Below are 27,196 nucleotides of genomic sequence, written 5' to 3' on the forward strand. Positions count from 1 at the left end.
ATGGCGGGACATGTGTCGGGCCAGATGAATGTGAATGTACAGCAGGTCACACTGGGCTTTACACGACTTGTACAAATGGTGGGTTGAAAACAAAACTTGAAAAGCTAAAATTAATTCTCATTTCGAAAGTAAACTGTTTTATATTTTGGCACAGCTGTAATAGTACCAGAAGACACAGATTGTCTGCGTTCTGTATCAGCTGTGAATAGTAAAACCACCAATAGTTGCCTGTACCTCGAATCAACACTCTATGTGTGTTCCTTTCGTCATATTTTAGCAAGGATTTTAAAATCAATGAGCTGTTTGAAAATGGAAATTCAAGAGGTAATTTAAAATGATCTTAAGGTAAAGCGAAGTATGTATTTGGCGTTGAGTCGGACAAGCCAGACAAAATTTAAAAAATCGCAGATTATGAGAAGGCTTCCACTGGATCTTGCCAGTGCCTAGACAGAACTCACGGCCTAAAATAATGAATAATTACGCTTGCACAATTATGCAATGCCAGGGAAAGAGCAACGACATATATTAATGATTGACAAAAACTGATTTAAAGAAACATTGCCGTTTCTCCTATATTCATTTGATTTTCTTATCCATGATTGTTATACAAAGGTTTAAATCTAGGAATAAAGTACCAATAGCTTTTCAAGTATTTCGTACAAGTCTGTTTATTGAAGTCGTCCGAAAACTCATTTCACTACAACGAGAATCTATATCAGTCAGACATACTTCTCAACCCATGTGCCACACCTTTAACATTTCAGTCGATACGCACTTATTTTGAAAATATTTGAATTGGTCTCAATCAATTTCTTCTGGCTTGGTACTGTAGTCTGCCTCCGGTCTACTATTAATCGCACCCCAACTCCGGTTTTCAAATGTATTTACGTGGCACAGCTACACTATACCTTACAAATTTAAAACCAGTTCCTGTTTCGTCAGCGCAAACATTATAATTTGGAAAAATCAAAATAGCAATGGGAATGCAATGTTAAAGAAATTATTTTTCTCAGTAGACGGATTGGCCTAACGTACATTCTACGGTGTATGGTTGTGTCGCGGATGCACATTCATGTAAAAATAAAACTCGGTATAATTATGTTGTACAAAATGTGTAAGGTACCAGCCAGTAAAATTATCTTTAATGCGATGAAACTACAGGGAAAGACTTCTCTGAATCATAATAATGTAATGCATGTAGAATAAAGACTTCATCTTTTGTGCTAATTATGTTCCACATATTCCAAATTAATACAGTATGAATAGCTATGGCTTTGGTCAATATTATACGGATAATTCGTTTAATGATTCAGAGAATGATTTCTCTGTATTGTAAGCTCATTTATATTAGATTTAATGTTAATAGCAGTTGGTCTCTTGTACTTTATCCCAGAGCATGCATATACCGACTTTATTTTAACTGCGAAGCATCCAGTCACAACTGCTCATCTTACGATGTAAGGTGTAAAAATAGCGTTTTTGTAAACAGTGCACTCTCTGTTGAAGATTTCATTTCCCAAATTAAAACTTGTGCGCTGACGGAACCATGTTTGCTTTTAATTTATTAAGGTTTAAGGGGATATAATAATCCTCACTTAGATTGTAGCTGTCCCCGGTAATTACTTTCAAAGACGGGATTTGGGGCACCATTATTTGCTAGTTATGTCCCACATATTCCAAGCAATGCAGTCTGAATAGCAATGGCTTTCGTCTATATTATACGCATATGTCATTCAATGATTCAGCGAATGATTCAGAGAAAGTTTAATCTGTAGTTTAAACTCCCTTAATTTAAATCTAATGGTTATAGCAGTTAGTCTCTTGTATATTGTCCTAGAGCATACATATACAGACTTCATTTTAACTGCGGAGTATCCCCGAAAACAACTGCTCATCTTACGATGCACAATGTAAAAAATGCGTTTTTTTTTTTTAAATAGTGCACTCGCTGTTGAAGGTTTTATTTTCCAAATTAAAACGTTTGAGCTGACGGAAAAACGTTTCCTTTTAATTTTTTTTAAGTTTTAAAGGGATGGAATAATCATCACCTAGATTGTAGCTGTCACAGGTAATTACATTCAAAGACGGGAGGTGGGGTACGATTAGTAATGAACCGGATGCACGTTATAAAACAATCGGTATATGAAAATGTCTTTATAGCATACGTAACATCTACCATAAATCTGATGACTCCACCTACTGTTTACTACCTACTGCATATAATAGAAAATATCATTATTGTAATGTATGCTTTAAAAGTACACCTGGCATTTCAGTGGCGTGTTCACACCTGCTCCCGTGCTACCCTGGAATGTGCGTCTATCCTGATTCATGTGATTGCGATATTGGCTTCAACGGCACTGGACAGGAAGCGTGCCTGACAAGTACGTCCTCCTATGGTTTGATTTACACCTATTTATGCATTCCTTTGCATAATTGTAATCGCTAAAAGTACAAAATCCGGAAGTCAACAGCCGCTTCAGATCATTTCCTTCACAGATACCCAAAAAGTTAAACATATTGTCTGACTGCATGCTTCTGCATATCAAAGGTTGCAACCCGTGTATTAGACACAATTTGCATTACTTCAAGAAAAGCATAGGGAGTGAAGACAATATATATTTATATATAGTGCGATTAAGAGAAAAAGATAAAAAAGAACATAATTCATAGAAAAACACTTTATTAGGATGTGTCTGTTTGCGTGCGTGTGTGTATGAAATAGAGAGACAGACAGAGAAAGACAGACTATGAGAGAGAGACAGACAGACAGACAGACAGGCAGAGAGATAGAGAGAGAGGGGTACACAATGTCTACCGTTTATGGATAATCATATAACTGCTCTTCAAACAACCACAATGCTGGAGAAAAACTATTGATTAACAATTTCTTGGTTTTTTAATAAATTGAATTACGGAGTATAGAACTTGGATATTAATTTCATATGATTTCAACGCACCCCCACACTCGAAAGAGTGTATTTAGGTTTAAGTTACATAAGGAATTTGTCGTTGGGACATCTCAAGATATGTTTTGCGGTATTAATAAGAAGAGAAAAACACTTACTGCGTGCCTTCTATAAGGCCACATCTATATAATATTGAATCAAGTACATTTGAAGTAAATGGTATTGGTTAGATGAACTATAATTGTTCCGAGGTTGATACTAAATATTCATGAGTGTTTTGGTGCCACAGAAATTCTTCCTGGGAACATAAGCAATATTGTCATCCAATGCATTTTAGGAAGTTAATGAAGTTGCTTTGGAGAGATTTATTAAGTAGAGTGGCCACTAATATAAACGGAAAAGGATGATCATTTTAGTGTTATATTCGTTCAGGTTCCTTCGGTAGTTTCACTTGACGCATACAATATCATTTGCTTTGTATTTTTGCGGAAAATGCTATCATAAGTTGTACTAACTAGTAACTAGCCCTTTGGTTTCCTAACCTAAGCAAGAAATTTTGTTTAAATCTGAAGAGATTAAATAAAATAAGCAAAACTCGACTCCAAATTTAAAATATTCGGGAAAATCTGAATGCAGGATAAGTCGCTTTCGGGTAAGACATTGAAGTTCAGAGTAATATCTATTAGAATTGATGATAAAATGTTAATGACGGCCTGGACAGTTGCAGCGTGAATTGTAAGTCTGGGCAATAGTTTTCGCAACGGGGGCACTCAGCAAAGTTTGGTTAGCCGTCACAAGCCGCACCTGTTTACTAAATTAGTAACATAACCTTACAAATTATTGTATAAATTCTCCATTGTTGTTTCCACAAAAGGTAAATACACTTGATAACAATCAATTGCATATACTTTATCGGAATCTAATCTTAGGATGCAATCCATCTTGTAAACCGTTTTGTGGGCCGGATAAAAATGTTAGAAATTCAGATCCGGTCCGTGGACCGTATTTTGTATTCGTGGTGCATTGTTTGCATGCTACGTACGTTACGTATGTTACAGCGTGTAATGTTACCGATGGCTGGAGGAACCAAATATATACGAAATAGGGAGGAATTAAATATTTTGTTTTCATTTTGCAGAAGAGAATAAGACTGAGTCTCTTTCGCCTAGACTCATTTGTATCATATCCCACTCATCATTAGCTTGCCTCATTGGAACCTTATTGCTCTAGTTTGCATTGTTCGAATACACTATTTTTATATTCATTACAATTATAACAATCTACATACACGCATTCTTAAAACATGCCTAATAAAAGCAGCGTTTAAATTTTCACATTTCATTTATTATTGATACTACTTTTTTTCCATTTTAGAATATCATTCAAATCTTTGTCTCGTAACAATCGCCAAACGTAAGAGATATTGTTTATTCGTGTCACATAGAAAACAAACACGGCTCGTTTTAAATAATTCTAATGGATTTGAGAAATGCATTCATAGGTGAAATTCTATGTAATATTTTAAACCTGTATTATGATTGTAACTTTTGTAGCTTTAGATCTTAGCAAGAAACATTTTAAAAGGCATGGGATTATTGATAATTGAAAAACTATTTTAAAACTATCATAAATTATACATTAACAATCCTCGTAATAAAATCATTGAGAAATACAATGCCTTTCTAAAACCATATTTTGCAATGCACACATTGTGCGGATGTGTCATTGAACGCTATGCATACACATACAAAACTGCATAATAATAATAATAATAATAATAAGAAGAAGAAGAAGAAGAAGAAGAAGAAGTATTATTATTATTATTATAATAATATTATTATTATTATTATTATTATTATTATTATTATTATTATTATTATTAATGCTTCAGTGACACCAGAAAGTGGAATGCCGGAAATAGCGCTCAGCACATGTACTTTGTCTCACATAAACCGTACTGATGCAACGACCACGTTTGCTTACATCATTGACCGGTCTTCAAGAGCAAATTACACACATTGGAGCAACCAAAATGATTTCAACTACCTAAAATTTGAATTTCAGTCTATCTATGTAAAAGCATCGCTTTCAAACAGGCCCTTGTATGTACACGGTTCAGGATTCGGGATTGTTGATGGTACAGTCTTTGTAAATATCTCCAAGATTCCAAAATCAGGTAAGCGTGAGTTTGATGAAATGAATTTAGTGAAATATTACTTAATTTACTTTAACCGCAAATTTATGTATGAAAACGAGGAAACATGTCTTCGTGATCTTCAATCCTGATCGTGACTGATTGCATGGAAAATGCTGTGCAATGATTCTTTGAGTATCGGAGTCTTATATATATATCAAATCCGCGAAATGTGGAGAAGTAGTCAGAAAAGATGAAAAGAGAAAGACGCAATCGATACTTGTTAGTTGTACATTTATGTATCTCTTATTTTGTTGTATTTTATATAACTGAATTTGAATACAATTAATCCAATTTTGGTTATTTTTTAAAGTGATATCTGGTATTGCGTTTCATTCTCAGGATTTATTTTTGCAATGCTTTACTTAGTGGTTTCATTGCCTTTTCAACGTTAATATAGTTCAGTTTTGTGTAGTTTATACACAAGTATTACTGGAATGAGTATCTGTCTTGTTTCTTGAGGTCGAAAGTAAGGCATTTTAACATCAAACATTTTCAGACATAACGTTTCAAAACTTTTTTCTCATCGTTCTTTTCATCATGTGGCTATGTAAAATGCTACTTCATGGAACAAGCAGGAAAACATTACCGACTGAGATATATGTCCTTTAGAAGGGATATCTAGTTCAAATCGAGCTCTTCTTCATCTAGCAAATCCGCACTCTTTCTATCCTCTTAGTCCTAGATTATGACTATCATCTCGCATTGCTTACACTCAATGGACTGATGCGCTCCGGCGGAACATATTCATGTTTGTGTAGGACAGAGTGGCTACTCAGTATGACCAGAGAGGCGAAGTGCAAGTGGAGTACCGTGACAATCTTATCACTTACCACACTGAACTGACGGACAGTACATGCTGTATAGAATCGACCTTGGAACTTTAGATCCTTCACTTGTTTGAAAGGGATGTAGAGGAGGAGGAAGCAACTTACTTTTAACCACGCTGAAATATGAGATTCTTGGATTGAAACATCGTTGTCATCGGCGATCTTTATAATCTGAGTCAAGTATAGCAGGTGGAGATCGTATCATTTTTTTATGTCTGAAGGACAATTCACGTTCCAAGGGCTGATTAGCTCAATATATTTAACAACGGTCGGATAATTGTCAACGGCAAACTGTGACTTGAGTTCGGCCAGAGTCTTTCCAGCAAATAAAAAGTTCTTTTTCTCCAGTTGAGCGTCGATGATGTCACCATTTATGTTTAAGTGACTGCTGTAGTGGTCTGGAGGTAAATTCTATCCACTTAGTTCCTTGCTCAACCGGACACCCATCAACGGTAAACACAAGAATGGGTTTAACCAAGTGATCAATTCTATTCCTTGTAATGGTGTCGAAATCCTTGAGATTTCATCAATTTCACAAAATCTAGCCCATAACTGGATGCTCTCGACGACTAATTTCTTTATCAAATAGCCAACATCGTCTCGCTTTCCAAGACCGTTAGACTCATTCTGGCTTGTGTTGGGTATTTACAACCCAGTCATAATCAAGGAGACTGAGTCCGTTTTCACATGCATCAGTAACAGACTCTGCTTATTTGCAGACGTTAGACCGTGTGGAACAAAAGACTTACCCTCTTTACTTATAATAACACCTTGCATAGCCGTAGCATAAAAATAGCCCTTGCAAGTGCCTGATTGTGGCTGTACAAAACTTTATATTAATATTTCAAGCATGGTGATAGTCTCTTGTGTTATAACCAGTTTTACGGGAATCGTTTACGCGTGCCTTTGACCTTCCAATGACGATCGATCTGCGCTTCGGCAAAACAATGAAGATAAATTCTACTTCGACTGATGATAAAGCCATCCAGCTTCAACTGCTTAGTCAATTGATCAGATGTTTTAATGCTTCTGTAAACGTCACTCTTTCCTTCTGCATGAGAAGCTGATCCATTGATGCATAGCAGTGTCAGGAATAGCTTGAGTAGCAACGGATGGTCATTTTAAATTCAACCAGATCTGGTCTTGTCAGAATGTTGCGCAGTTCCGACACAACATGATTTTTATGATCTTATTTGATCATCATTCTTCCACATTAACTTGATTTCCAATTCAATCTTCCATGTTTTCTTTCAATTCTATATCATGTTCATCTGTATGTAATTTTCGTTTCTGTCATTCATACAATCCGACCAGCTCATAATTCAAGAAATCAATTTGCGACTGTGACTATAATTGGACTACAGCAAGTTATTTCGCACTGAATTGCAAGCATTAGGCGTGCAGTCAACATCAGAGGTAATCGCGCCATCGTTCAAACGGTTATCAAGCTAAGCAGAATCCTGAATTATTTTTAAACAGAACTTCTCGTTATGTGCTGTGCTCAAAATTTAAAAAGTGATCCTTTTTCATGGAAATCCCTCTCAACTCCTTTCAGAAACGGGCAGCTTTGACCGACAAAACCATGAGATCCTTGATTTCATTCCACGTCTTAAATGGTTATTCTTGGCAAACCTTTTTTACGACAGCACCTATGCAATAAAGAAAGGCTATGTAATTTATTTGTATCCATAATCAATTCACATTGAATTCTTATAATGGGTCATTTATGCAGACAAAATTCCACTATTACTTGCGAGCAGAGACAAACACTTTTCCTGACTGACTGATTGGATTTTATCTCATCATGGGAAGATGGTACATTTTCAGTTGTCAACGCGTGGTATAGACAATGAGTATTGTTCAGCAGCAAATCGATCAACCAATTAGCGCTTAAATACCAATGGTCGAGTGCCTCCGGTGCCGTGCACATATTCTGCGATACTGCGATAATACATAGTTTACATTTTTTCTGGTAGTTGGCGCTGGTGTTTTTTCTTTTTAATGACGTCACATTTTTTCAAGAATCCCTACACCCCATCGTTAACAATAGTAAACAAGTCTGATTCCCGTCAAACGGATGACTGACGTCATATATGGACTGCCACTAAACTACTACGGTTTCTCTAGAGCAAACATTGCATATGTATGTATGCATCTATGTGTGTTTATACAGATATTGGTATGAATTGCATACAGGTAAACGTGATGAAAATATTAGTTTTGTTTGTTTGTGAATGAATGGCACAAAAATGGTTTTCTTATCATTTTTCAGGTACTCAGATACGTGATATTGCTTTTACCAAGCAATACGATTGCCAGGGACTGTCCGATGTAACTCCAAAGGATATTGCTAATTGCACTATTATCGATGATTTTTTCTTCATTAACTTAGAACATGGCGACTGGTAATCTCTCTCTCTCTCTCTCTCTCTCTCTCTTTGTCTGATGTGTGTACATAGGAATAAAGTAAATGTATTTATCAAGTATCTATTTACTTACGTTTTTGGGGACCAATCATGAGGAAAATTACCTGTATGCAAAGAAAATATTTATGTCGGTAAGGAAATATCATCTGCAATCTGCAAAAATATCTTGAGAAGTTTAATTGTTTCATTAGCAAACAGACGTAGAATTTAACACATTACCATTAGTGCTGAGGTGTGTATAAGAGTATAACAACAACAAGGAGTACAGTAAGGGGGAAAGTAACAATCTGAGCAAACCGAATAATGCTGGAAAAAGATTTGTTGATGCAGGCCACATAAGGGACAATTGTATTGAATATTGAAAATAATGTTGTGTTCATATGATCTAACATGCATAAAGTTATTTACAAAATTACTTTAACATAGTATGTGATAAAGTACTTAGTTAAAATTCAGACCTGAATGTAAACTTGTAAACCATGAAACCAAAAAAATGTTTTCAAATATATACAAATAACAAAGGATACAAAGATATGAAATAAATGTGACGCTTAAATAATTTGTGTAGTACAAGTGTGAACACCTTCATCATGCAATGTTACTACTGAGAAATTCATATAAAGCTTCAACAATTTCATGTTCATCTGATATTTACAAAATAATTACAACATAGGAAGCTATACGCCAAGGTAGTTGCTGGGGTGGTGGTGGAAATTGTACAAATTATGATAGCTAAATATACAACCCATATCTCCAAGAATTATTTTGCAAGTAACGCTAAGAATGCGGACCCATATATTCGTACACCATAATACTATATTCCATTGGCTAAACGGTGTCACGTGCCCCCATTCCGGGGTTTGGTTGGCCCAAGATGGTCTGTATTGCTTTGATTACAGTGCCCAACAAGACCCATTCACCCCTCATCACAAATATCCTTGCGCTAGCGCAAATAGTTTAACAGCTGAAAGACATGAACTCGTGTAGTAATGGAAACGTTTTACTTGGTGAGCTAACAGATCTAATGTCAAGAAGCGTTATTTACCATTTATGATGTATAGACACAATTACCACACCTATAGCTTTAAGACATTTGCTCCGTGTTAGATTCTACATTGGTCAGGCAATTTTTCAAAATGAAAAAATATAATTTACCAAATCGTGTTACTATGCTGCCATAAAGATTAAAATCATTCCATTTGCACTGATATGTCATACTTTTGTGCTAATTGGTTATGCAAAACTAGTTGATAAAGGTGGGTTTCCTCTCGTTTTATTACGTATTCATCCCCATTGATCCATTGTATATTTAAATTTATGTTTATTAAATTTAATAACGCAAAAAGCAGGCGAGTGTTTTTCACCTCTTCCAGACATGTTCCCAAAGAATTATCAACTTCATGAATGAAATAAATTTGTAACAAACTACATATAGTTTCTTAACTGAAATATCTGTCCATACATATGAATGTTAATTTAGAAAGTTGGTCTTAGTGCATTTGTGTAATTTTGTTCAATTTTGGTGCATGGGAGTTAGGATACATACAATGTTTACTATATATATATATATATATATATATATATATATATATATATATATATATATATATAATACTATCAAACAGGTTAGATAATTATTTTTGTTATATTAGATAAAGACTTTATTGTTCATAGAAACACATTCTGCTAATATCAAAAGGTACAATTCGGTTGTTTAAAAATATTTTAAACATCTAAGTATAAATATTATTCATGTTTACATCATAATAGGTTTAATGTTGAGTTTACCGCAAAGAGTGGCGGCTACCGAGAACTCGTCAATACTTCTCCGCCGTACGGCGTCTGGAAGACCCAGATTTATTACGGTCAGACGGCCCGGAAAGAAGTGGAACTCAGGTTTGATTTTGAAGCGCCATTGCACTGCTCTGAGTCAGGCAACTCTGTAGCTTGCAGACATATAGATACGCCTTTAAAAATCGAGAATGAATTTACCAAGGTAATAGTATATTTAATAGAAATATGTCAAATACCTTTACATTATATATAATGATTGCGGAACATTGAACTATATCACCAAGAGGGTTATGAGAGAGTAAAAATATAAAACAATCGACAAGGAAGGATAGAGAAGGTACAAGGGAATACAGTTAGAAGCTACGACGAAACGAGATCCTAACCCTAACATATGGTGAATAAAATCTCTGGTAATTATGGGAATACTGCGGGGGGGGGGGGGGGGGCAGGCTAACACTGTTATCGTCTGCGCGTTTCACTCCAAAGGGAAGCTTCCAGTGTAAAAGACAACTATGCTTGCCAGTCATTTTCAATTCCTGGACAAGTCCATTTTCAGCGAAGTGCTGTAAGAAGGACTACACATCCATTTACATAGAAGGAAAATACTATGTTGTCTGCTTCCGATACTTACAATGTCAAATCAAGCAAAGGAAAATTGTGCCAACTACAAATTTGCCTTTCACATGGATTTCACAAGCGGTTTAATTTCTAGGTACATGTGGACAAAGATATAATTCTAAACCCTCAATATTATGGTAATTTTAGGAATTATACGGCAGTTACCGAATAGGATGAACTACGTCAGAATGTTGTCTGAGAAAAAGGCTCGTCCATAGTGTATGCAATATGGCGCCGTACTAGTATGGAAAAATCGTTAAGAATGAAAGGTGCGGAGGATGCTAGTGTTAGGGCCAGTCTAATCAATGTCATGTTAGAAATTATAAATCAGTGAATGAATTGACTAAGTTATGTGAACTTTGTATCCCATTAACGTTTTCCTTTACTGAAATATGTATGGGGTACAAACAAACAGGGAGGTATAGTCAGACTATATCGTTTGCTTTACTGCTTTTCAAAGAGCATAAGGTACAAGTACATTTTGTATCCAAAATTGGGGAAACAGTTACATCGATATTACCAGTAGCAACAATTCAATATATATATATAGTTGTCGGCTGATTTTGTTCCTGAATATAGCATAGATAGTTGTAAACTCGAGTACAAGTTTAAAAGTTTCTAGCTCATTTCAGTGAACGGGTCTGGCTAAAATAGTGCTCGGAATCGATGTTATTACATTCTCTAGCAGGGTTCGACTGCTTAGAAGGATATTTTAAAAGCTCAGAATATTTTCCTAACGTTGTTTCTTAGAACCACTCAATAAATTTGATGCAGATCCATACTTAACATAACATTCTATAAAATGATTTGTGTTTGTACCTGCAGCACATCATTCACTGATATATATATATATATATATATATATATATATATATATATATATATATATATATATATATATATATATATATATATATATATATATATATATAAGATGTATAATAGGTAAACAACAATGTCGTAAAATATCAAAAAAGTTGTTTCTTTGCTATTGTGCAAAATAGCATACTGTAAATTTTGAGCGTTTTAAGTGTATTCTGACCGATATCGAAGCCGATTTGGATTCATTTTGCGGATGCAATTCTTTGTCATATCATACGATTATGATGTCGTTTCCTCCATCTAAAGATGGTAGTGAATTATTGTAAGATTACCAAATTTCTGGAGGAACATTGAATATATTTGCTGGGCAAGAATTGGCAGCTGTAATGGGCTAGTTGCTAGAAGATTAGTAATACACTGTGGTATATATTTCGATTATCACGGACAGTACATCTTCAGTTTCAGCTTATTGAATATAATATAGGATCAGTCAGTGCTCGGAACGGATTTTGCAAAACGATCCCTCATTTGTTGGTGAAAAACATACTGTGATTAAAATCCGCCAAAAATCGACTCGTCAAATATGATGAAAAGAGTTACCAAACACGTCTGAAGGAGAATGTCACGTTGATGCAACATGGATTTAGTTTTTGAACCCGACGCAAGGGTTGATAATAAAGACTGGATCGGAGAGAACAAGCAGAGACCACAAATCGATCGTCGTAGTGAGACTACCAAAACAGTTTGTACTTGTCAATTTTCGATGAAAGGTATCCAGCCATGCATATACCTTTGTCTGCCTCTAATAGTGTCACTGAATGTTTTGTATCTCTGGAACGTCTTGCAAGAGGTCGTGGTGCACTACTGAATAACACTTCCGCGCGTCGGCACAAAAGGGTACCCGTGTATTAAATGACAACACACGGGCGCACAAATCTACGGTACTGAAGAATTTATGAAGGAGTACCTCATATACACTCTGTCATATCCTCCATACAGTCCTGATTTAGCTCCTTGTCAGTTTTGTCCGAATTCCATTATCTGCGATTGGGTGAGGGGCAAACAATTTGAAAACCACCATGCGATTGTAAATGCTATATTCCAGTGTATGAACGACATACAAAATGTGAGGGAAAACATGGTATTTAACAATATATTAATCAACGTAAGCAATTGTGTTCAGGTGCATCGATATTACTTTGTGAAGATCCACTGGCGGAATGTTCACTAAGTAATGACTTAGATTTTGCAGCACACTAATATTCAAAATTCTTTTAAACAGCCTTCTTACATAAACACTGTGCGCAACGGATAATGATTTTACGGTATTGTCCATTCATATGTAATGCTATTCCGAACTAATACATTCCATATTGAGTTGTCGTGCCATCCTTGACTAATACAAATAATATTCTGTGACTACGTTTATATGCATATAATAGATGCACTTGCCTCAATATCACCAACATAATTCTTAATGTAAGTTTCGAATTTTGATATTGAATTAAACAATTTTAAATCCGTCTGAAATTTCAGCCAATAAAATCGCTATAGTCTAACTTAAAATTAAATTAAAGTTGTGTTGGTGCAACCAAGTTTGTAAACAATTGGTGGCACAATTTCAGAAATGAGAAAACGCTTAAACTATTAAAGTTTCGACAATGTTATGTTTGTTTTAATTTGTACTGGTTGTTGGCTTTTTTCTCTATGACTATGTACTATATATATATATATATAAGTATTTTGTAAGTGATCGTAGAGCAAAATAAAGTTAATGGTCTACCTGACCAATGACACATATTTGTAAACAACATAGTACATTGCTAATATTTCTCCATGATTTTAGACTAAATATTCAATTCATTATTAATGGAGGTAAACTTGGTTATTTGAATCTGAATCTATGAATTAGCTTTCTGCTTGCAAATTCCTAAAATTGTAGACAACTTTGAATGGTTTGAAGAAGCATACATCCTGGTCATAATAGTGTGTCTAACCTTTTTATAATAATGATGTTTGCTTGAAAATTGCTTATTCGTAGACTAAACATGAGGATTGAAATCAGTCTTGTTGTTGTTTTCAGTTTTTGGACTGGGTGGATTTATTTATTTAAACTATTCACTGGAAATACAAAATGTTCATCAATATTTCATGGACTAAGTCATTAATCTGGAATTTTAGTGAATTCACTCAAGGACATCATGGGTTTTATTTTTGTGATATGTCAAAATACCGTTTACCACATCACCATATTCCAAGATATTGGTACACCAGCACACTCGAGACTAAAAGCTCACCAACACATTCATTATTGTAATTTATTTGGAACTAAATTGAAACTCTAAACATTTGGACTTCTGATATAACATTTAACACTTATCAGAATTTAATTCTCAATACTGATGCTCATTTTAAATTTTTACTTTGTTTTCAAATCATTTTTGTTTTGTTGATTTTACAAAACTCGTTGGTTCCGCTCGTTTTTCTACTTAGTTTAAGACCAATGAATCGTAACAGTATATGCATGTATGTATGTATGTATGTATGTATGTATGTCTGTATGTATGTATGTATGCATTTAGGTAGGTATGTATGTATGTATGCATGTATGTATGTATATATGTATGTATGTATGTATGTATTTATGTATGTATGTCTGTATGTGTGTATGAATATATGTATGTATATATGTATGAATGTATATATGTATGTATGTATGTATGTATGTATGTATGTATGTATGTATGTATGTATGTATGTGTATGAATATATGTATGTATGTATGTATGTATGGATGGATGGATGGATGGATGGATGTATGTTTGTATGTATGTATGTATGTATGTTTTTATGTATGTATGTATGTATGTATGTATGTATGTATGTATGTAGGCGTTCATGCATGCATGTATATATGTTTGTTGTACAGTTTAAGGACACCTAAGCACAACTTTAACTAAACGGTGATAACGCAAGTAAAATTAGTGGCTTTTTAAATGAATTCAACACACGTTTAGGAAGACAGACCCTTCCAAATAAATGTTAAACGAAGAAAAAGCCAAATACGAAACGCATATATCTTACGATTCTGTAAAATATATGAAAAATCAAACAAAACGTAATACATGTAAGCTGCTTTATCTGGGTTTGTTCATTACAGTATATACGAATATGAGTAGGCAATCAACAGTGATTGAACATCTGCCTCTATTCACATTTGTTTTGGAGAAAAACGTCTGGGCCCTTGAGTGCATAACGGGTCAATCACCTGCTTATAAAATCAACAAGCTGATCAGTACATTCTGGAGTCATTGTCAAGTTAAGATCTAACTTATGACCTGCATAACCTAAGCTAGAGTTTCTGATCTGCTTCTGTATGGCGATGATTTTCACTGACAATATGCTGTCCCGAGGTAAAATCATTTCCTGTATAGGGCGTTTAGAAAGGATGTTACTTATGCTAACTCTGAAACGTGTATCGTTCACAAAATTAGATACATTGTTTTGTAGTCGGCACATAGACATTCCTGAAAAGGCCGGTCATGATGCCATACTTCCATGACTTGTCATAAGCTTCTTGCAAGTCGATTAAGACACAATTGCAAGTTATTTCTTTATGAAGGCATCTCTGATAAATGTTGTTTCTGAGTAGATTGTCTATTGTCCTTCCCTGACATCTGAATTCATCCTTAATATCTGATAGAGACTTACTGGACTTGAGATACTATTGTAATGTTGCATGTATCACCCGCTCCATGATTTTGCAAATACATCTTATTTAATGCTATGGAACGTTTGTTGCAATGGATGACAATGTCATTGTATAGGTTTATTTACAAGCATCTATGTTGCATCTCGAAGGCGCCAGGTCTTCAACTTATATATAAAGTGTTTGACAGTGTGCATAAAACTGTGCCAGGCAACGGACATTTTTTTCAGGTTTTTGACATGGCAGAATTTGGCAGAATGCTTTTATTATGCGGTGGATTTAAAAAATGTTTATGCCAATGTATACCAGGATTAATCCTAACTTTTTTGACCATTTCGTCAGATTTTCTTAAATGATATGTACAGCAGCTTTTATTTTTACAAATAAAGTTTCGTACCTATTCGTTACTGTTTAAATAAAGGCGCTATAATCTAGTCTCGATACATAATATATTGTTTCCATGTGATGTATTTAATTGTATGTCATGACGAAATTTAGCTCGTTATATATAAAACCTATTAATATTCTAATTCTTGGATTACATTTTGTATTGAGGAACCATATTCCGTTCCCAAAATGACGTCATTTGCATCCATCATCTAACCATGGCTTTTGATGCATTTATGAATCCCTTAAGGTTTTATTATTGTTTCAACATTAACATCCTGGAGCACGAAAGAAAAAGGGGTATAAGATGTACCATACTGTCAAACCGATTAGCTATCACATTTGTCTCAGGGGCGAAATAAACTGATTCCCAATCAGCTTTGTTTCTTTAATTCCTCGAGCTTTGAGAATAATCATTTCGGAAGGGTATTGGAGCCTGCGTATGTAAATGTACTCAAACTACATACAAGGAACCACATTTATTTGGCCGAAGCAGCCATTTGACAAAAAGGTGCACTAATAACATTTTTGTTACGTCAGTTTTAGTTGGCGACAAAGATGTCAGTACGGTCATCTTTACAGTTGTAAATATTTACCGACAACCAATTGCAAAACATCTGGTCTAGCGTAACTCTTAGTAGGATAAAAGGCAGAGTATTTGCACTGATGCGGTTCGTCAAGAACATTAATAGCGAGTGTTTCGTGTAATATTTAGCTCTATCCAAAGCACATATATGTTCAACAGAGGTGTAAGGGATGGAATTTGTGATTGCATTTATCTACCCAGCTTAGACAAAGGAATGGCTCTGAAAAATGTACACACGATCACTACTAGATCATGCAGATCATCTTATATTCTCCTCCTCTTGACATCAATTGACCTACCAGACTTCCTGAAACAAAATCCTCTTTCGCTCTGCAGTTCAACCGTTCTTTCTTAAATAGATTATCTCGTTCAATTATCCTTGCCTCTGACATTTCTAATACTTCCTTTCTTTCCTAACCAAGCAATTAATTTTACATGGCGGAGCCTTCAAGCGCTTTGGAAAGCTATCACTGTTGATGCGATTGCAACTGATACCAACGTTTTACTTACTCAATGATTGCACAAAAATTAAATGTGTACCTATTTCAAAAATAAATTACGTCATTGAAAGATATTCAGTTTTGAATGCAGTATTAGTGGTGCTAGTAGAATCAATTGTTATTTGGTGTTGTTGATACAGATTTGTTCGGTAAATTAATTATATATAATTCCAATTTGTTTAAAATGCTCTTAAAATAATGCTCTGACAATAAATAATAGTATATAGCCATATTAAACGTCACCTTGCTAATATTATTAGATTGAACGAATGTGCACATGAATGCTATTTGCACGCAAAACAATTTTTGACGCTTGTTATTTGTATGATTCGATGGATTATATTTGGTCCAAATATTTAAATTGCCATTGAATTTAAATATTCATATTTACAACTTTTGTGCCATGTTTGGTGTAGGTAGACCCAGAGGTTTAGGAAGAGAAAAAAATACTAACAGAGAGACAGACGAGCGGCCGGACGGACTGTCAGAAGATATAAAAACAGTAATAATAGCATAACACTGATTTCATACTTCATGTACAGATAAAATATGTGAATCATTAAATACAATCCCAAATATCTTTTGTTATTCTGTATAATCAGGCATAAACCGGACTAAGTACGAATTAGTAACATGTGATACTTAATAGATATTCCAAACCCCCATTAGGCTCAGGTCAAATAGCATAGCGTGTTACATGAATTCAATCATTATACCTGTTTCCATTTTAAAACATCAGACCAAATAAGAGAGAACATTTTAAAACTGAGCGTGAATTGGTCTTAATTACTACAAGATCATTATTTGCGAAGAAAACCAAATGAAGTTTTATGAGAACAAAAGCATTGTCCTCTACTTGCTCAAACATGTGGAACGTTGAGTACAGTTAAGAAATAAAATACTATTAACTACTTCAACTATTTATTTATCCTATTAATGTTTACTTGGAATTTCCTTTGTTTCTTCAAATTTCAATTGTAGCTCGCTATCAACATTTCTTGGGCCGGTTGGGTAGACGATCTCTCGGGAATGGAACGCTATCATTTGGAAGCCTTTAAGCTTGCTCCAGATACGTATGGCAACCTCGAAGAAATCTCACCCCTAAATCCTGTCTATTACAAAGATTTCAACCATACCCATGAGAACGTTTACCGTCACTGCTTTACTCCTAAAGAAGATGGCATGTACTCTGTCCTACTTGAAGCTGCGGACAAGGCAAATAATTCAAAAATAACTCGACGTCTTGTCCTCTATAGCCCCACTTCTAACATCAGTCTGAATGACAACGATGACAGTAAAATATTCGTGTCCACGGCCCTTCGGGAAACTGGATATATATGGCAGACGGCAAAGAACGGAACAATGCTTGAAATTACCGTAGAGTGGGCATATCATTTTGTAAATAAATTCATCGAAGATGGGAATTTATTGAATACAGTTAAACCATATCCCATCCAGTTTTGGGACATTCAGAAATACAATATTCTGCACAGTTTGAAGTAAGTTCTTGCATAACAGAGATTATGGGGCATTATATCCAGCGTATCTAAATTAATATAAATATATATATCTAATTACCTGCCTATATACCCAAACATGTATCTATCTAGCAAGTCAGATAGTTTTAAAGTCCGTTTGTCATTGAGTCTGTTGTACTTGCCACCCTCCTGGCTGCCGACGAGTGATACTCTCTACCTGTCAAATTTTCAAAATTGAATTCCTTCTTATAAGGTAGGTAACATAAATCTTTGCATGAAATCGTCAGCTGCAAATCTTTGCATTTATATTGAAAGAGGATAGCATCAAAAGTAATAGCATGACAAAATATCATTAGATGGTAACACTCAAGTGTGCTAAACAACAGCTTCTCAAAACTGTCGAGGGCATATATAGTTCCACCATAGAGTTAGGCTAAAAAAAGTACTTTTAAAATCTTGAAAATTTAAAGGTCATATTTATAGTATTCAATATTTCACAATTGATAATGTTAAATATGTATTATAACTTGATAGTAAATATTGTGCTCTGTTAAATCAAGGTATGTGACAAAGGGTTTTGATGATGTCGAAGGTGCTAGAACAACAAGAGCAAAGCCCAACAAACATGGAATAGTCCGATTTGAGGCAGTAAAGAAATTTTCAGACGATGCCGATTTGCCAGTTAATGGTTGGTTCAACATAGACAATTTAGCTGAGAAGTTCTCGTTCAATGTCACACTCGGTGACGAAAAGACAGTGAGAATTTGGGTCCGCGCACATGACATACTTGGCAATACCATCGTGGATGGAACTGAAGTGAACTTTGATGCCACTGGGCCAATTGTTAACAATGGATCTGTTTATTTGTTGCGAAATCAAGTGAATGGGACATATACATACACGTCGAGGTACGAAAATGTTAGCTTTCAATAATTGTTCCGAACATGTGTCAGATTCTAGTTCAGTTCTCAACGTTACTCCTTCGATTTGTTCACTGTTGATTGAGCTTATACCTGTTTCAAACTTCAGCCTCATACTATTTTCTGCAATTAAATGGATAGTTACGTGAAGGTAAAATTATATTTGTATGAAAACCTAAAATGCCCTATCCTTGATAGGTAACAACAAAATCAGCTTTTATCTCAATGGACTATCGTTTAACGAACAAACAAAATAATTTAGCCTACTTTCTTATTTATTAATGAAAGATGAAGCGCTTGCTTTTGGAATATTTTACTAAAAGAAGAATGATGTAGCGAATAAAATCAGTACAAAACACCTTAACAATGATGATTTGCAAATTAGCTATGGAATACATTAGTTAGTCTGCATGTTTTAGTTTTCACTAACGTTATTTCCTTACCAGCAACACTCACATTTTACTGCATGAAGGTTTTCTGCACATTTCAGAAATGCATGAAAATTTTGTATATTATGCGGTTCACACATAAACGTACGCATATATATATATATATATATATATATATATATATATATATATATATATATATATATATATATATATACATATACATACATACGCACGTATGCACACACATACATATATCCATACATATATGTATATACGAATGCTCGCACGCACATACACACACACACACACACACATATATATATATATATATATATATATATATATATATATATATATATATATATGGTAGAAATATGACGTAGGTTTCCAACACTGACACTGATTAGTCCTGCTATTTTTGGTTGAAGAATAGTATTTGTTTATTTATGAATTTATTTCTTTATCAGATTAATTTTTCAAGCTGGCGATAATGACAGCGGGTTGCACAAAGTTACGTTTACTTTGACAAGAGATGATACGGGAGAAGTAATATATCAGGGATTTGTGTCTGGAAGCTCTAAAAATGTGAGAGTGTAAACGTAATACACCAAACACACACACACACACACACACACAGACAGATATATATATATATATATATATATATATATATATATATATATATATATATATATAGATCGTTGCATTTGCTTATATTTAAACATAAATTATTATTTATTGTCAGTAATTTGTCATTGAATAATGCATCGGACATGAATGTAAACTCTCTTAGTGCACATCTGACCCATATCCTGACGTAATCCAGCGCTTCCATTATGGCGAATCACATCATCTAAATTACATTCTTCAATCCCTGTTATTGAGTTATTTTAGTACTTGCATGCAGGTATATTTATACTTATGGCTTCCTATAACCTTGTCCAGAGATTCAGAAATTGTGCTGGTGAAGTGAGACGTACACACCCGTATATTAATGTGTGTTTCGTGTGTGGCAATTAAAGTGAGGCTCGCATCCAAAAAAGTTTTTTTTTGTTGAAATGATCTTAATTTGTCTTAATCTTTAGGTGCTTCCATATTGAAATATATAACTATAACATCTTGAGATTAATTAATAACGTATATGTGTGGTTGGAACCGGAGTCAAATAAGCCACGAATTGCCAGCGATTTTGTAGTCGGTTTTAGTAGAACTTTGAATATTGCAATTAATGTGAATGCACACTGTTAGCTACAGTTTTCTTTTGTAGCAGCGTTTAAAAGGTTTCAAGACAAAATGCAGCTGTAGACATGGAATGAAATAGTAAATCGAGCTTCCTGAAGAATAGAGACTAAGTGTTCGAGTAAATTATGGCGGAGTTATTGAAGTTTTGCCGTGTACCATGTTTTGCAGATAACTGGGTCTTGCAGAAGTGATCTGGAATGTGTGTGTGTTCGAGAGACATGTTTTCTTTTCAATCAAACCTTAGACCTTGATAACTGCTGGTTCATGACGGCCAAAGAAGAACTTGACGACGTCAGTGTCACTGTAGACGTCATTGTGTACAATCAAGCATTGCTGTCAAACATCTTCTCTATAAAGGTAGTATGATGTTCGTTATCCCATGTAAAACTGCCCATAGTTTGTATTTCGTTCCTATTGGAACCATTTGGGTGAATTGTATAGTATAAAGAGCCACACATAATGAAACTATGATGATAAAGATTGCATATTTACGTTTTCGTCTTCTTAGGTCATTGACAACTGTCGGGTTTTCCAAAATAAATATTTATTTCATCCGGACATGTCTACAAATAGGATAACAATCAAATTATACATGAAGCAAGCAGTGAAATATTAAGCATCGTCATCATGACTCAGGTTATTTTAGTAAGTTATGATAAAACACACACTGATGCTACTATAATTTACCGAATCGATAACGTTAGCGTACAACAGAATGTCTTATTGTTTCATCTAAAACCTGGCATGATTTTCTTTCTTATTCAGATGGACAGATTGGATACGTTGAAAGGCTTAGAAAAATGTAAGTATAAAATAGTATATATATATATATATATATATATATATATATATATATATATATATATATATATATATATATATATATATATATATATATATATATATATATATATATATATATATTAGGAATTGTTTATGCAAGCTAAGTTCTTGGAACGTTGAGCAAGAATGCACATCTTGTGTTTATGCTTTCGTTATATCTTTCTGCATCCTTACTAGTATGTTTTTACTGTGAGCTAGATGACCTAAGATGTTTGACAAATAACGTCGAGTTGATGAAACTGCTTACCTGAGTCATGGTCACATATGACAATGTAAAACGTCTTCAGCTTTGAGGTAAATTTTCAAGTACCGGACCTGTAAAAGATAAGGACAACATGAAAAACATGATGTTAATAAAACGTGTACAATTGTAACTTGCAGATTCTGGTCCTACAAATATCCATGTGGCAAAGAATCTAGCAGATGGAGTTCGATTGGAGTGGGATCTACCCGAGGCTGAATCCTGCTACGGAAGGACGGACATCGTAATCGTTCTGTACATGCATGGTAGCACACCTAAACTCTACCCCGTGCGCGGGACCTCCAACTATTTGGACATTATTGGACTTAACCGAGAACACAACTACCAACTTGCTTTGAGCGTTCACTATGGTAATCACAGTTTGGCCAATATGTTATACAACTTTAAGACAGGTAAGTTCCGTTAAAAACTACGTAAAAATCAGTGTTCTTAGATGAAATATTTCTGCAACAAACTAGAAAAATCATGGAATTTTAAATTCACGAAATACAGTACCATAAATGTGTTTTTATTGACTTAAAACCTCTACATTTTTAAATTATGAAAACCACACAGATATCTCTTTGTGACACTTTTTTATTCAGTATTTGATTGAGACAAGAAGTTCCATGTAATGCGCTGAAGTTCCATGTCAATTTACCCTGAATCTGCGGGGGAAATAATTAAATTATAGGTGTGTCTTTCTTTGGCCCGTATTACAATGATGATCCAGCCAGGATCACGCTTCAATTTGATCGGTCCTTGAGCTTTTGGGTAAATTTTGCTGCCACAGGATATCATTCTTCCAACCATATAAACAAGTGGAAACGTATTGAATTCTAAAATGGGAAGAAATAGGATTCAAAAGTGGCAAGGTATTAGATATAGAAGAAGAAAGAAAATTTTGTGTTTTGTATCATATTTGGTATATATATATATATATATTTATATATATATATATATATATATATATATATATATATATATATATATATATATATATATATATATATATATATATATATATATATCTGTGTGTGTGTCTGTGTGTGTGATATATATGTGTGTATGTATGTGTTTGTTTTAAAATATCCAACAGTACGGAAGTGAAATCAAGTACAAATGAAAATACACTCACAGTATTGTGAATTTAATTTCAAGTAATCCTAGACTTCCTATTACAAGAACAAGAATTCACAATGTTGCAAACAAAGTCCAAAAGTCTTGAATTTCCTGATATTCAAATAGTCTTGAAGGTCCATATATTCCAATGATGTAATCTAGATTGTCTCTGAGTGGATTCATATATATATAATTTAACTGAATGTCTACTAGAATTAAATCTGGTTCTGCAACACAATTCTAAACTCATTACAAAGAGACTGGTCTTAGACATGAATGGAATGACATGTTTAACGAGCGCATTATATATATATATATATATATATATATATATATATATATATATATATATATATATGCATATAATTAAATTGAACTACGACACAAAGTTTTATACATTCCATTGGGAAAATCAGTTTAATTCTAAACACGTCCTAAACTCCAACTCAAACTTTAGAAAACTTCTTGTTTAAAACTTACAATAATGAAGAAAGTCAGATAAGGAAGAACTCGATTCACAACCCTCGATCACGGACAAAAGTCAAGAAAACAATGTAAGTTAAGTATACATAACAACACACACACACACACACACACAAATACACACACACACACACACACACACATATATATATGCATACATAACCTGTGCGGTTGATACCTAGATATGTTTGACGTTAATTATTCAGTCCTGTCAAACAATGTCAAACATCTATCTGGATATTTTTGCTTATTTCTGTCCAAGGTTTGATATGCAAAATGTTTAAGTTAGTATTCACATGTTCCATTTTTACTTTTTTCTTTACCTTTTGTGTCATGGTCTATGGCAACGAAGTATACACACAGTTCATTCTGCATCCATAGAAAGTCTTTGCGTAAGTTAAACCATTAGGTCATGTTGAACTGTGAAATGTAAGGAATAATCAGCTGAAATCTTAAATACGAGTCATTGATCAATATCATTAAAATAACCAAACTAATATGATCGATGAATTCAATACCCATATTGATGTTTATTAATGAACATCGGAGTAATCCTGGGATTCTACTTAAATTATGTACATTCATTCTCCTGAATGTTTTGTTCTAGTTAGAGTACATGTTAAGGAATTTCTAATTATGTTTTTACTTTGCAAGTAGTTGTTCGATTACAGAATTCTTAATCTTTGATTTGTTAAAATAACATGCTTTCAAAATACAATTTCAGCTAATTGTTTATAATGTGCAAACATGTATATATTTATGTCATATATGCACAGCTTTGCTTAGTTAAATTAAACCACACAACTTACCATTCCATAGTGCAGGCTATATATGGGACATTTTTCTCTATTCTAGACGATCGAACGTTTTTGCACGAGAGACTTATTATATTTGCATATGTTAGTTATACATTGGATTTTGTTTTCTCGTGTACATGCTTTTTTTAGTATACGTGTTTCAAGTATACGAGACATGGTACCACGCTTTTTGTACCATCGCCATGTAGTATATTTTAATTTATTTATTGACACGAGCTTTTCCGGATCTCAGACTATACATTCGATCTGTTGTGATGTATCTTATATTAGACAATACGGTGGTTCTGTATTCATACTGAAATGTGTTTCTCTGCGAGCAAGATTTGATCAGCAAACGTCTTGTGGAAATGCTACATCTCAGCCTTTCCGACAGGAATGTTACTAAAATCATAATAGTTACTGTCTGATAATATACCAAGTGACTATATTTGGTATGGTGCGATGCACATATTGTTCTGATCGATATACTGCGCTGTCGTTTTTGGCTTTCTGGTTGTTTTCAGATTATGCTGAAGTAGCTCTGCACTTTAAAATTCCATGTATTGCTAGTAGGAAGATTTCAATATGACGACATCTGATTAGGGAAATATTGTGCATAATTGCAGTCCTAATCTAGGAATGTCTTTAACTTACTATGCACGTGGGCAAAAGTCTATATGAAAAACACCTTATGCAGTTCCGCAATAAACAGTAATGTATGTCTTGTTTCTGTACATTTAAAATGAGAATCAAGCATTACGAAGCTGTCGTAAGTATAGGTGGTATAACAAGCCGACACACTGACTGAACACACAGCATTGACTCTTTTGCTGATGCGTCATTTGTTAATGGTCTGTTGAGGTTAGTACGGCCGTTTAATTTAGTGTGCTATTACATTCCTTGATATAGTTAGTGTGATAATCGTCAGTGCACGAGTGACGATTGTACTGTTCTCAAATGTACTGGATTTATTGATGAGCCAGTCCAGAAATAAGCATATAAATTGAGACCGTGCTAAATTAGAACGCATCTATGTGAACTTTTGTTGGCGTCGTTTATTCAAAGAAAAGGTATGTATTGATTTAAATTCAAAAGTGTGCTAGATATTACTGATATGTATAGTACTGACAACATTCACTCATAATGTCACGAAACTAATATCCTATTTTAGAAGATTGTTTCTTGAATAAACATGAAGCATTGTGCAATATACAACAGTGTAGATAAAGTGTTCAAAGTAATATCCGCACTGTGTGCTAACATATATCGTTAGGGTAAATTTAGCACAGTGCACACATAATCCATCATGATCGATGTCACTTATGATTTGTAGGTTCATTCAATAAGAGTTATCTTTTCTCCTATGCTGGGGGCTCTTTAAGGTGTATTGGCTTTACAAGTATGTTCATGTTACAAAGTGCAGGCAGTTCTGACCGATAGAGTTAAGTCAAAACGAGACATCGTACATTGATAGAAGTTAATCCAAAGAAAGTCAAACTCTTCTAGGTGTTTTATTGCAGCCGTTTCTATCCCACGAATTATGCCAAAATTAAAAATAAATAACATACGAGCTCTGTATTATTTTACTTGTTTACTGGTTGTTTTTTGGGTTTTGTAAATCGCGACCCGAAAATGTGTGATTGTTTATTAAATCATGAAGGACTGTTACTTCGAATTTTTACCTACGCTTTGCCATTTTTCCCTGAGTATAGGAAGTTGCATTAGATATGAACACCGAGAACATACTCAGAGAGCCACATATATTTTAAATGATGGTCTTTAGTCCTTAAGATAAGTTAAATTGAAAACGGTTTTACCGTTCTCATCAACGACATTTTAAAAAATTATATATGTAAAGAGCATGTACTAGAAAGATATCATGGTTCTCTTAGACCTTTGCCTTGATAATATGACAGTGCAGTATCAACGTGGCCATTGATTTTTTAAAAACTGTATCTGAATATCTCGAGATAAGAAGTTGTACATAATTTGACTTACATCTCTCTGTTTGTCTGTCTATCTAACTCCAGTCACGCAGTAAGTATAAGGTCTCCAAAGTAAACTATCAGTTTAAATTTAAATAGATGAAATGAGCATTCATGAAATTCATCTCCATCTTCTGATGGCACAGACAATAAATGGAGATGAATGTTCCTATGTCGCTAAATGCTATATCATAGGAGAAAATTATTTAAAGAATTATTTTACACCGTACCAATTATATATATATATATATATATATATATATATATATATATATATATATATATATATATATATATATATGTGTGTGTGTGTGTGTGTGTGTGTGTGTGTGTGTGTGTGTGTGTAGATAGCTAGGTAAATAGATATGGAGATTAAGCGCTGCTGCCTCTTATCGGACAAAGAGGACAAGGTTTATACTTTCTGACGTACAATCTTCGATGACAATTGCTTTTCTCGCTCAAGATGACCCAACTAGCTTAGTAATTTGAGTTCATATACCAGGGAAACACAGATTCTGCTATATGCCATTATTCAATTAAAACAAAGAAGATATATTGATGAAGGAATCGGAAATTGACTTATAGCGTACACACTACCCTTTGTCAAGTTTTAAATCCGAAGGAAATATGACCTTTTCTTTTCTATTTCAGCTATGTGGATTACTAATTTCCTTTTACATGTAACAAACAATACAATCTTCACAGTTAAATATTGTTACATGATTTAACTTATCCCTTGTGTCGCTTAATTTTGTGTTCTATGTGCGATTGACAAATATAATGGAAATTTGTATGGTCCTTTTTGTATTCCATGTTATTTCAGAACCTTTCGGAGAAAATTATCTTTATATCTCTAGAAATGTTGATCCAGTGATAGGTGATGAGGTGCATATTAACTAAAATACATTTCCACTGCTA

The 27,196-nt window shown here is 34.0% G+C and overlaps 1 protein-coding gene across 1 annotated transcript; it reads left to right on the forward strand.

Moving 5' to 3' along the window:
- Positions 1 to 27,178, forward strand: LOC149778575 (uncharacterized). Its single transcript, XM_089938362.1, has 10 exons — positions 1 to 78; positions 8,206 to 8,264; positions 10,130 to 10,355; positions 17,757 to 18,274; positions 18,814 to 19,161; positions 20,033 to 20,150; positions 20,976 to 21,164; positions 21,573 to 21,609; positions 22,032 to 22,304; positions 27,102 to 27,178. Exons 1-10 carry the CDS (start codon positions 1 to 3, stop codon positions 27,176 to 27,178), a joined length of 1,923 nt encoding a protein of 640 aa, XP_089794488.1.
- Positions 27,179 to 27,196: the final 18 nt, after the last annotated feature.

The sequence above is a fragment of the Sinohyriopsis cumingii genome, chromosome 17 (genome assembly GCF_028554795.1).
Source record: "Sinohyriopsis cumingii isolate HCF-2022 chromosome 17, ASM2855479v2, whole genome shotgun sequence".
Lineage (NCBI taxonomy): Eukaryota > Metazoa > Mollusca > Bivalvia > Unionida > Unionidae > Sinohyriopsis > Sinohyriopsis cumingii.

What these genes read in the sequence shown, in the direction of transcription:
- LOC149778575 (XM_089938362.1), top strand. Translation starts at nt 1, where the DNA reads ATGGCGGGACATGTGTCGGGCCAGATGAATGTGAATGTACAGCAGGTC. An exon ending in TCGAGAATGAATTTACCAAG is followed by an intron (nt 10,356 to 17,756) that starts GTAATAGTATAT and finishes TTTCAATTGTAG; the next exon opens with CTCGCTATCAACATTTCTTG. An exon ending in CAAACATCTTCTCTATAAAG is followed by an intron (nt 21,165 to 21,572) that starts GTAGTATGATGT and finishes TTTCTTATTCAG; the next exon opens with ATGGACAGATTGGATACGTT.